The sequence below is a fragment of the Carassius carassius genome, chromosome 14 (assembly GCF_963082965.1).
Source record: "Carassius carassius chromosome 14, fCarCar2.1, whole genome shotgun sequence".
Classification (NCBI taxonomy): domain Eukaryota; kingdom Metazoa; phylum Chordata; class Actinopteri; order Cypriniformes; family Cyprinidae; genus Carassius; species Carassius carassius.
Window position 1 is genome coordinate 10601443 of NC_081768.1, and position 12627 is coordinate 10614069.

The 12627-nt window shown below is 35.7% G+C and overlaps 2 protein-coding genes across 6 annotated transcripts in view; both read left to right on the top strand.

Moving 5' to 3' along the window:
• Positions 1-452: 452 nt before the first annotated feature.
• LOC132156528 (uncharacterized protein C2orf50-like) lies at positions 453-3962 on the top strand. Its single transcript, XM_059565494.1, has 3 exons — positions 453-1463; positions 1819-1858; positions 3201-3962. The coding sequence occupies exons 1-3, from the start codon at positions 1249-1251 to the stop codon at positions 3396-3398; spliced, it is 453 nt and encodes a 150-aa protein (XP_059421477.1). The 5' UTR covers positions 453-1248; the 3' UTR covers positions 3399-3962.
• Positions 3963-4971: 1009 nt separating this feature from the next.
• Positions 4972-12627, top strand: part of rock2a (rho-associated, coiled-coil containing protein kinase 2a) — a 56223-nt gene continuing 48567 nt past the window's right edge. For 2 of the 5 annotated variants that reach the window (XR_009437507.1, XM_059566008.1), the window contains exon 1: positions 4972-5760. Coding sequence is in view for 4 of the 5 variants with exons in the window: in XM_059566008.1 (XP_059421991.1) it covers positions 5662-5760 (99 nt within the window). In the remaining variant the exon portion in view is untranslated. The remainder of the gene's footprint in view (positions 5761-12627) is intronic. The other 3 variants (XM_059566012.1, XM_059566011.1, XM_059566009.1) reach the window with 2 other exon arrangements.

A 12627-nucleotide genomic window follows, 5' to 3' on the forward strand; every position in this document is an offset into this window, starting at 1 on the left:
CTGCCACTCTGAGAGGCTCTTTTTATACACAATCATGTTGTCAATTGACCTAATAAGTTGCAAATTGGTCCTCCAGCCATTCCTTATATGTACATTTAACTTTTCCGGCCTCTTATTGCCACCTGTCCCAACTTTTTTTGGAATGTGTAGCTCTCATGAAATCCAAAATGAGGCAATATTTGGCATGATATTTCAAAATGTCTCACTTTTAACATTTAATATGTTGTCTATATTCTACTGTATTGTGAATAAAATATAAGTTTATGAGATTTGTAAATTATTCCATTCCTTTTTTACTCACAGTTTGTATAGTGTCCCAACTTTTTTGGAATCGTTTTGGTATTTCATTTCAATAAATGTTTATTTTATTTCAACTATTCTCAACTAATGTTTAATAAATATAATAATATTTATAAATATAATAATAAACCATATTTCCAGGCATTTTTTTAGGTAAACAGAGCAGATCACAGTAACCTCTCATTTAGTCATATGTCACCAAGTAACAATTCATTATTGTTTGGAAAAAGATTTGCAGTATCACCCTCTATCCTGTGTGCAAATGAATCTTCTTTAAAGACATGATTTTTTTCTATTGAGTAGGTCTACATACTTGTTCTCATCATTGCACAGGCATTAATTACCTGCACAAAACTGCAGCTTTGTATTAATTAACTACTGCCACAAACTTCAACAATATGCTACTATTTGTCTGTTGCATGCAGTTGTACATGAGGAAAAAAAAAGAATATGTCCGTGTGTTTTTTCTTTTCTTTTTTTCGTATTTTTTTTTTCTCATATTCGAACATTTTGGTTGAATAGATGTTCTTTTATGTAGGCCCACGTACACTGTTATGTCACCAGTCTGTCGGTCTTTGGCTTTTGTCATTCTAATTTGCTGCATTGTTGCAGTGGATTGTCTCGCCTCCTCGTAAATTAACAAAAGCTTTGAGAGGGTATACCCAGCATCGCCCGACTGTCTCCTTGGGAAACGTCCCGTGTAAACAAGAGCCAATCTCTGCGCAAGCGGGCGGCAGCGGAACCAGCAGCAGCTCTCGGATTGTGAACTGGCGCACCACAATTCCCTCCACCTCAAAGCAAGACAGGGATGTCTGCTAAAAAGAAAATATTTTACATTAAGACAAAAGTTTAAGTCAAATGGCTAAATAGGTCAAATAGACTTTACAGTGGCGTAAATATATATTTGTGTTTGACTGACGAGCTCAAGGACCGGATAGGAAAGGAAACATGCGGCGCGCCACTTCAGCTGGGTACCGTTTACCGGACCGACCCAAAGGTCCTCTCGCCTCTCAGTCCTCAGTCTCAGTGTTCAGGCATTTAGCGGGCAGGACACGAAACTCCGGTCAGATACCAGCGCAAGACGATGATACCCGAGATCCGGTAAAGCAGGACCAAGTTTGGAGAGAGTTTGTGCGCACGGAGCGAATCGGTGTGAAAGAATGGTAAGAAAGAAAATTGCATTCACTTTCTTAGAAATATCATGGAGTTGCTGGTGTGTTTTCTCACTTTCTCTGGAGTTACGCTACTAATCTTTTTTTCTACCCCGTAAATGTGTCATTGTTTGACCCGTTATTTGATACGGGATGAATTGTGGTTGAGCAGGCGCCCCTTGGACGGTGTGCGTTACGGTTACTCATCTCTTGTTCTTTACCAACTACTGTATACAGCCGTGGTTACTGTACACAAAAACTCCATCATATAATAAAACGATCACAATTTCGCTTCTAAATAATTCATTGCATCGTATTGTCTGGAGAAGATCATGCTGTAAAATGCTTCATTATTGTTTTATTACAGGGAGAAGAACTGGAGTTTCCTGATTAACTTTTACCAGCTGGTAAGAAACCCACTTATCAGTGATGACCCAGAACTGTTACTCATGAGTTTTATTTATTTAACAAATAAATATTGTTAAAAAGTCAATTTAATTTATATATACTGCAAAAAAAAATCTCTGTACTGTTTAAAAGTTTGGGATCAGTAAGATTTTCTATTCTGAGAAAGGATGCATTAAATTGATCAAAAGTAACAGTGAAGGCATTTATGGTTACAAAAGATTTACAATTCAGATAAATTCTGTTATTTTGATATGTTTATTCATCTAATAATCCTGAAAAAAACAATCTGGTTTCTGGAATGATTTTGAAAAATAATGTGACACTGAAGACTTTTCAGAAAGAATATTCAGCTTTGAATATCACATAATATTTTAAATTATATGTAGTTGTAATAATCAAATTAAAAACAAATTGTAATAATATTTCAGAATATTAGAGTTGTTGACTGTGTTCTTAATGAAATTCATGCAATTGGGTGAGCTTAAGAGACTTCTTTAAAAAAAAAAAAAACTTTTGAACAGGAGTGTATATTTGATCATTTTTAATCCAAATTATATTACAATTATTTGTATCTATTTTTTTTTAAATAGTTATTGCTCTTTCTAATAAATTATTTAATGCACTCATTAATTTTTGTTAGTTAAGTAGTTCTTTGGACGGGCCAGATTTCATATTCACATGATGTTATTTCTACTACTAATAACAATAATGATAATGATTTATATGTGACCTTGGACCACAAAACCATTCATAAGGGTCCATTTTTCTGAAATTGAGATTTATACGTCATCTGAAAGCTGAACAAATAAGCTTTCCATTGATGTATGGTTTGTTAGGATAAGCCAATATTTAGACAAATATAATTATTTAAAATCTGGAATCTGAGGGTGCAAACTCATTAAAAAAATATTGAGAAAATCACGTTTAAAGTGGTCCAAATAAAGTTCTTAGCAATGCATATTACTAATAAAAAATTAAGTTTTGATATACTCATGGTAGGAAATGTACAGAATATCTTCATGGAACATGATCTTTACTTAATATCCTAATGATTTTTTGCATAAAAGATGCATACAATGTATTGTTGTCTATTGCTACAAATATACCCGTGCTACTTATGAATGGTTTTGTGGTCTAGGGTCACATATTTAGAGATCTCATAATCCATGCTCAAGGTGCATTACGAAGCATTTATTATTATTAATATTATTTCATTAAAGCTATCATTCATCTTTATTTTAGGTGAATATTTTCATGATCAATTGGCATGATGGAGTAGCTCAAGCTGCATTATTAAGCCTGTATGTCAATTTAGTTGTATTTTCCTTGTCACTCTCACAGGGTCATCTGTGTACAGAAACTCCTCTCTCCAGCTCGGTGTCTTTATACTCAGACAGAGTCCCAAACACCAGAAACCAAATGTTCGGCAGCAGCCTGTACACTGAGCTGGGCAAAGAACTGATTTACCTGGACAATCTGCTAATCCTGACAGAAAACCACCGCAAGACCAAAAGGAATCCAGAGATGCTACCCTGCTGAGGTTTACCAGGCAAAGCAAAACACTCTAGCAGAGATTTGTTGTTTTCTCTTGCCTTCCCTTGGGTCGTTCTGTTTGTCTTGCCTTTACCTGTATAACTAGACAAACTCAAGGTTGTTCAGTGGTTGACCGTTTGTTTTGTAAATGATTTTTTTTCTCTGGACAGCCTAAATACCAGCTGCCAACCTGTGTATGTATGTTTGTTTGTGTGTGTGTTGAGAGCTTCTGTTTTTATAGATTTTCTGTTGACATTAATATGCATCCCTCAGAGTACTATAATATGTTGATAAAGGCATTAAAAAGATGATCCTGATTTTTGAATATACTATTTGCATATTAATTTTTTAGATAAACACTGTTACTCCTCAGTGTATAAATGCTAATTAGTTACAGAACTGGATTAAAACTAGATCAGAGAGATTTCTTTTTCTGTACTTGAAAGGGTAAGATTGGTTTGCATCTGAAGAGAAAAGAGGAATTAGATGTGTCGGGTAATTCTTCACAGTTCAGTTTACAAACAGTCCTAGCCAATTTAGACATTTTATCCATGGAACATTAGAGGATTAGAACTGTTTCTCATGTGTGTCCCATTAGAGATAAAACGCGCCCTCTAGTGGAAGAATTTGCCTTCTTAACAATATCAATAAGTGAAAATGTACTTCATAACGGAGTTGAGTTACACCGACAGGAGGTCGCTGTTACACTCATTCACTAGGTTTTGTTGCTTTAGTGAAATTGGTTTGAGAATAAATTCATAAAGGACTCTAAATTTTATGAATGAACCAATAGGCCATTTATGAGGACCAATTGCATTTCATTTAATTTGAAAACTTCATATAGCTACATGCAATTCTTTATTTGATTCTCCTCATAAATAAACAAATAAAAAGGCAATTTACAATGTACACCTCTCTGCTGCAACATGATTAAATGCGATAATTTGAACATCCTGTGTTAAGTCACCTTTTATTTCACACTCAGTTCAGTACAGCACAACCTTTACTCCTGAACATCGTGTTTAGAAACGATGTGAAGTAAACGAATTAAACTAAAAGACGAGTGATGTTCTGTTATTCTTCTGTGATATATGGTGGGTGTGAGAATGCTATCCACTGGAGAATATTTGCAGAATCCCGTGAGCCGCCGTTCGTGGGCGAGACAGAAAGAAGAGAGGCTTATGGGTAAAGACGACTGTTGTTGTCGACGTTAGTGATGGATTCATTTGAGCGAATCGGTTCTTTTGGCCAACTCATTTCATAGAGTCGTTTACATAAACGATCCAACAATTATTTTGCGTCATCACGTGGTTCTTGATATCCTAGCATGGCTTATTGCCTACTGTAAAACCTTCATATAAGCCATATTCAGGCACGTTTATTCCAATTTAATTTCATTTAAATTTAGTAATTAGAACTTAATTCAATGTATTAGTTGCTAAACCGAGAACCGCTCAAGCGGATCGTTTGGACCATTTTTGTGAGTCGGATAAAGTGATTCATTAAAAAAGTTCCGAATCAAAAGAACGATTCACTCACGCATCGGACATCACTAGTTGATGTCAGAGAAACGAACTCGAGGCTCGAGCTACCTGCTGGAATACCGAAGAACCGATCCGCGGAACTGGCGCGAGCGACCTAATCCACTAACGACATGCGGAGACACTTTAGGAAAGCGCTTGCAAGTAACTTAAAATAATTCACTTTATATGGAATTATTAATAAAACGCACCGGTTCCGTTTCACGTCGCAGTTAGTGTCTTGTAGGAATGCGTTGGAGTTTGTGGTCTGGTCGACTCCAACAGATGATCGCCTTTGAACAACAGCGGAGTTGTTTATGAACTGGGGAAGATTTGAAGTCAGGCTCAGTCAGAGGGGGAGAGGAGACGAGGGGAGGGAGCAGAGGAGAGGGGCGCCCAGAAAACGCCCTGCTGCTCAATCCTCTCAAAATTAAAAGTTTATCGCGCCGTTGATGGCACGCTCGCATTAAAGGATGGGAAGTTTGATTCCGCTCAGTTATTTAAAGTAACCACTTCATAGATTGTTTTGAGGGGAAAGTTTGGAAAACCTCAATCGTTCCCATTGGATTATTTTTTTCTTCCGCTTTATTCTGGACAAGCCCGGGGTACTTTTTGGAGGGTGGCAAGTCGAAGGCTGTCTAGGCCCGCTGCTCGACAACTTGAAAGAAGATCTTGTATCTTTAATGTGAACCAGAAAAGTTGGGCAGATCGCTCTTTGTTGCTCAGACTGGCGCCAGGACAAGGCAAAAATGTCGCTAGGAGCGGAGAGAAGGATGGAAAACCGGCTGAGACAACTGGAAGCCATGCTCAAAGAGCCGCGGTCTGCGATCAACGTGGAAAGTTTGCTGGTAAGTTCACCGTCCTTTTTCATGAATGTTTAACGCGCCTCGAAGATCTGTTGCCTAGTGACACTGAGGGGAAAAATGAAAGAAATAGCAACAACCTAAACGCGATGTTCATGTTGCATTGCAGAAACATCAAATGTGAGGAAGCTCCGTGTGCATATTAATATCATCGGTATTTGTACTTAAACATCGTCTCACTTCCTACTTTCCTTGTCGATAACTTGTGGCTAACCGCAAGTCCCAGTCTCCACGTATGTTAGGCTATGTCTCACGTACACTTGCCATATTTGAATAACTATGCTGTGTCAAATTCTGAGTTCAGCTGTTGCCTAGCTCCAAATATAGCAATATTATTGGCCTACAACATGACAATTTCGTAATTCCCCCTTCCTGCTGTCGATGGCTTGTTTGGCTCTGGAAGTAGACTGCTATTAACTGGCCTGCAGGTGAAGGTACTGGACACACATTTGGTACGGGACACCATCAAACAGAACAAATTAATAAACTATATATACTGAATTAAAATGAATTAAAAGGTTTCTTTTAGAAGACAGTGACTTATAAATAACTTAAAAGCAAGATAAATGAGTTGTTTTTTTCAACGACTTAAACACTTTGAGAGCAGAATAGCCAATATATTGGTGATCTAGCGTAACTTAATAACTTAATAAGCAATCGAAATGTGATTGAGCTAAAATGGAAACATTTTGTATGCAATATTTACACTACTGTTTAAAAGTTTGGGATCAATTATATATTATTGCTGTCAAACAATTAATCATATCCAAAATAAAAGTTTTTGTTTACATAATATATGTGTGTATGATATATATTTATTATGCATATATATATATATATATATATATATATATATATATATATATATATATATAAGACACACATACAGCATATATTTTGAAAATATTTAAATGTGTATATTCAGATAAATTATATAATATATAAATATATTTAATATGTAAATGTAACATGTTTTTCTTAAATGCATACATGCATGTGTGTTTTTATATGTACATGATAAATATACACAGTATATATTATGTAAACAAAAACTTATTTTGGATGAGATTAATCGTTTGACAGCACTAATATACATTGCTGGTCAAAAGTTAGGGATTAGTAAGGCTTGTAATCCTTTTTAAAGAAGTCTCTTATGCTCATCAAGGCTACATTTATTTGATCAATTCAATTCAAGTTTATTTGTACAGCGCTTTTTACAATACAAATCGTTACAAAGCAACTTTACAGAAAATTATGTTTCTACAATATTTAGTAGTAGCAATCACACATGTAGCAATAATTGTTAGTTCTGTTTGTTGCCCTTGAATACCTGTATAGTTTTGTAATCGATCTATGAGTATGTCATGATCTATGGTGTCGAATGCAGCACTAAGATCAAGTAAGACTAGAAATGAGATGCAGCCTTGATCTGACGCAAGGAGCAGGTCATTTGTAATTTTAACAAGTGCAGTTTCTGTGCTATGGTGGGGCCTAAAACCTGACTGAAATTCTTCATACAGATCATTTTTATGCAGGAAGGTGCTCAATTGAGCAGACACAACTTTTTCTAAAATTTTAGACCTAAATGGAAGATTTGAAATAGACCTATAATTTGCCAGTACACTAGGATCTAGTTTTGGTTTCTTAATAAGAGGCTTGATAACCGCCAGCTTGAATGGTTTTGGGACGTGACCTAAAGATAACGACGAGTTAATGATGTTGAGAAGCGGTTCTTCGGCTACAGGTAACAGCTCTTTCAGTAATTTAGTGGGTACAGGATCTAATAAACATGTTGTTGGTTTAGATACAGTGATAAGTTTATTTAGCTCTTCCTGTCCTATATTTGTAAAGCACTGCAGTTTATCTTTGGGTGCGATGGATGAAGCTGAAGTGTTAGACGCTGTAGAATCTACATTCGCTATTGTATTTCTAATGTTATCTATTTTATCAGTGAAGAAATTCATCAAATATAGAAAAAAAACATTAATTGTGCAAACTGTTACTACAATATAAAATAATGGTTTCTCTTTTAATATCCTTTCAAATATAATTTATTTATGTTGTGCAAAGCTGAATTTCCATCAGCCATTACTGTCACATGATCCTTAAGAAATTATATCTAATATGCTGATTTATTATTAGAATAATCAATGTTGGCAACAGTTGTGCTGCTATATATATATATATATATATATATATATATATATATATATAATTTTTTTTTTTGGAAATTGCAAAAGATTCTTTGATGAATAAAAAGTTTAAAAGAACAACATTTATTCAAAATATATTTTTTCTAACAATATAAATCTTTGCTTTCATGTCTTAACAATTTAACTGAATAAAAAAAACATTGCTGAATAAAAGTTTACATTTCTTTAAAAAAAAGAAAGAATAAAAATGTACTGACCCCAAACTATATTGTTAGAAAAATGGCTAATGATAATTCAGATGAGCCATCACAGGAATAAATGACATTTAAAATGTTAAAATAGAAAACATTCAATTAAAATTTTAAATAATATTTCTGTTTTACTATATTTTTGATTAAATAAATGCAGCGAAACATGTCAGTTGAAAAGAAACTGTATATTATTGACAAAACAAATACTGATTATTGGCAGATTCCAATAGTTTGATCACTAGTTAAGTCCTAAATGTGGTAGTCAATGCTTAATTGTTTAATTCCTGCAAAAACAATTACATTAAACAGAAAAAAATCTAATAAAATATGACAAACCCTCCCCTATCAAACTTTGGTTAGTATGACATTTAGTCCCACCCCAAACTCTTGCTATTGGTTAAATCAGTGTTGTTGTGTTGGGCTGGTTGTGATACATAAAATAACAGTCATGATTTGACAGAACAACAGTGTTCTCTGTTCAGGGAAACCAGCCTATTAATGGATTACTTATTATTCTGGATAAGATGAAAAAAACTATTTGCATGCCTTCAAGAAAGTATTTTATATCAGAATAATTGTTTTAGTTTTACGTATATATGTGTTTGGACTTCATCACAGATACATGAAGTAGTTGTGAAACTTACTGCTCATAGTAAGTGAAGTGATTCATTTGTTGCACTCAAGGAGGCAGTTCTTTTTTGTACTGAATGTTCCTGCATGCATAAACTTCATGTAAAATATCAGATCTGTCTGGCTGATTAAAGTTAATCTGGTCCAAAACTAAACAATTCTCCAAAGACTCTTGATGAAGCATGATTTGACTCAGGGCCAGAGTTTGGTCTAAGCTGTGAGCAGGTTTCTGAGAGAAAGATATGAATCATTCTTTCTTAGAGAATCGGTGTCTGTATGTTAATCAAAGAGGTGTGTGTTGTCCATTATAAGAGTGCTGGAGACAGACTTTCTCCACAGCTGAAGAATGTGTGTGTTTCCTGAGGAGGAGATGAGCAGAGGAGAAGTGGCAAGCGGTGAGTGGGAGTGAACAGGATTCAGTCTCTTTCTCTCTTTCTGTCTTTCTCTCTGCCATTTTTAGCACAAGTCCCTCTCTGGTTTAGCTCAGGGCAGGAGATAGCTCTGTGTGAGAGTGTTTAGCTGTAACGAGATGATTCTAGAAAACACATCACAGATATTTCCATTTGCTTGCAATATTCTTCCAACAAAAAGTTAAAGCAAACACTTCTTACCCCCGAAAATGCAAATATTCTCTCTTACTCTTTGCTTTCACCCCCCTCATGAATTCTTTAACTTGTCATTAATTATAGCTCAAGCTGATTATTGACAGTTATCCAGCATAATGCGATTGATTTCAAGCCTTTAAATCAAGTATTTGAGCCTGAGATTATACCCACTTTGGCCAGTATGTGTGTGTTTGGAAGAGTGATGCCAAGTGAATTCATCAGGAATCTTTTTGAATTTTCCAGGTATGTTTCCAAAGGCATACGGTCTAATGTAAGCCTAATTTTTTACTCCGATTACTACATTGTCTTATTGAATTTGTGACCATTTTTTATCCTGCACTACAAGCACAAATAAGGTTCCATCAGTTCTTGAATCAATTTAATGTCAGAAACTGTATTTTTACCTTTCACCTGATGTATGTGTGTGTATATATATTAAAAGGTAGTATTATATTAAAAGGTAGTAAATAATCTATGCATAACAATTGTAAGCAAAATGTAGTATTAAAATGAATCATATAGTATTTTGCACATAAAAAAAAGGAAAAGGTTAAAAACAATGAAAAAAAACTGCAGTGCACTGGTAAATCTGGGCACATTAGGAATCATATTTCCCTTAAAGACACACTCTTGTGTGTGAGGATTTAGGTGATTGATTCTCAGTGCTTTCAAAATAAAGGTTTTTCTGTTGTGACACGTTCGTCCACTATTTACATGCAGAGTTCTAATCGAGCTACACTTTAAGTGTTTTTAACACCGTGCATAATGAAATATTTACAAAGAATAAATACATGTTGTGCATGTAAAAAACAGACTGGTGTGAATTCAGTTTAGACTAAAGTGTTTAAGTGACATTTAAAGTTGTCAAAGTTACAAAAATAGCGATGGAACATTCTTTGTATTGTCAAATACATTTGAATGTAGCAGAATATTGAAAAGGAAATAAATGTAGTCAATTGTTTAATCTGTTGGTTGTTGATTGGATGGCAGCAGATCTGAATGCCAGCTTGTAGTCAGTTGTACAAAAGGGGCTGGGTGTACGAGGACAAAATAATTGGAGAAGTCCAGAGAGAAGTGTATTGTTTCACTAGAAGATTTTATCTATTTTCAATAGAAATTTGTTATGATGAAAAAAAATCATTTTTCATCAATTTCAATAACCTGCATTTTGAAAATTGTATGCAAAATTGTTTTAATCTGACGTAAATTTAACTTGTAACATGCATATAAATGCACTTAGGATTCTGTGACAGTGTTCTAATCCAGATGTGACCTGTTGAACTGAAAATTCAGGAATGGCAACCATGCCAACATTCCAGAGAGTGGATTTCTCCACTTCACCTGAAGATGATGTAATACTGATGATGTAATATTCCTGCTAAATTTAGAGGACAGCAATTAGACTTGGGACTGGGAGTTTTACACTTCCTCTAAAGCCGCGTTTCCACCGCAGGAACTTTACCCAGGAACTAGGGACTTTGGCCTGGTACTCGATGTGTTTCCACTGCAGGAACCAGGAACTAAATAAAGTTCCGGGTAAAAAAATGCCCCTCAGAAAGTCCCTGCTGGCGAGGTGGTACTTTTTCAAAGTTCCGGAACTTTTGGGGGCGGGACTTGGCCGCTAAACATCCTGATTGGTTGAGTTCACGCGGCATTGGTTGAGTTCAACCACCATTTATTCGGATCAACATTTTCGAAATATTACTGTTATTGTGTCATGAAATGTAATTTTTAAAGTATTTCAGGCGAGAATGTAGTTGTTTAAAACTCAAATCTGTGGTTTATTTATGAAGACAGCGCCTATTTAAAAATGTGTTTCGCCGATCTCAGAGACGGTGAGCTCCACGCGACCAGCGGGAGCTCAGTGATCATCCGCCGAGAAGCAGCCTCACCTCGGCTAGACCTTCTGATGTGAGCCGCTGGCTCTGATGTCTTTTAAGTGGTTAAACATAAAATATAATTCAGCTGCGGGGTAAATCTATCAGGTTTTCTTTGGTCTGTATTCAATTTATCTATATGTTAAAATGAAAATAAAAAAGTCAAATCTATATAATATTTCGTTTCATTGTATTGGCTGTATATATACACATATCCCTGAACTAAGTACATTTCTGCAGCTGTTATTATGCTTAAATGAAAACGAAAGGAGGCAGTGGTATTTGATATCCTATTTCGTCTTATTGTAAATATACAGAGAGGAAAATAGCAGTAGCCATGGTCAGCTGACTGAAGTTATCAAGTACGCTGCTGTTTGCAGATTTACTGGACTTGCGTCGTCGCGGACATCACACTCCCGAGTCGAATGCACATATTGAGAAACGCGCGCAGACCTACGTCACCAGTCTATTTGCCTAATCTTCCCGGTACTTTACACCGCGGTGGAAACGCAGAAAGCAACAGGTCTGGGGGGAAAAAAGTTCCTGGGAAAAAAAGTTCCTGGTACAAATGTTCCGGGTAATTTCGGTGGAAACGCGGCATAAGATGAACTGACACTCACCAAAACTTTGATGATTTCAACAAATGATCTTTCATTATCAACACGATGGAAGATCATTTAGCTGGTTGCATTGTACAGTTTAAGTTGCTCCAGGTGGCAGTGTGGTCTGAAAGAAAGGGCAAAGGTCAGGCTCAGGAGGGTAGGTTAATGAATAACTACTCTGTCATTTATTTAGTGGCTGTCAGAAAGGCAGTGCTTACACAGATAATTGTAGCATGCACAATCCCAGGCTAACCGTAAAACCAGACTGCAATTATTTATTCCCAGAAAATCAGGTCTTGTGTTGCTCTGGATTGGGTTAAAGTGGAATGTTTCAGTTGCGGGGTGTTTTTTAGACACTTAGTTTGCAACCCTGAATAGGTCTGGCTAATATAAACTGGTGGTCATGCTATAGCCTGGAATGTTGATGGGCCTTATCTCTGTTCCCTTCTTCCCTTGAGGTGTGTGGATAACGTTTGCTTGTATGGTTTGTGTGTGTTTTTACGGTTGCAGTGGGTAAGAGATGCTGACCACAGTGTTCAAATTCCACCCTTGTTTCGCACATGCACATTAGACCTGTGTTTTGCAGCTTGCAAACAAGCTACTTTTTAGGGTGAACTTTTAATTTTATACTTTCCTTTTTTTATATGAAGATCATGTTAAAACTTTTCTTTATCTTGCCTTCACGATGTTTGTTTCAAGCATTTTAAATCCCTTTAAACCATTTATAGCTTTTT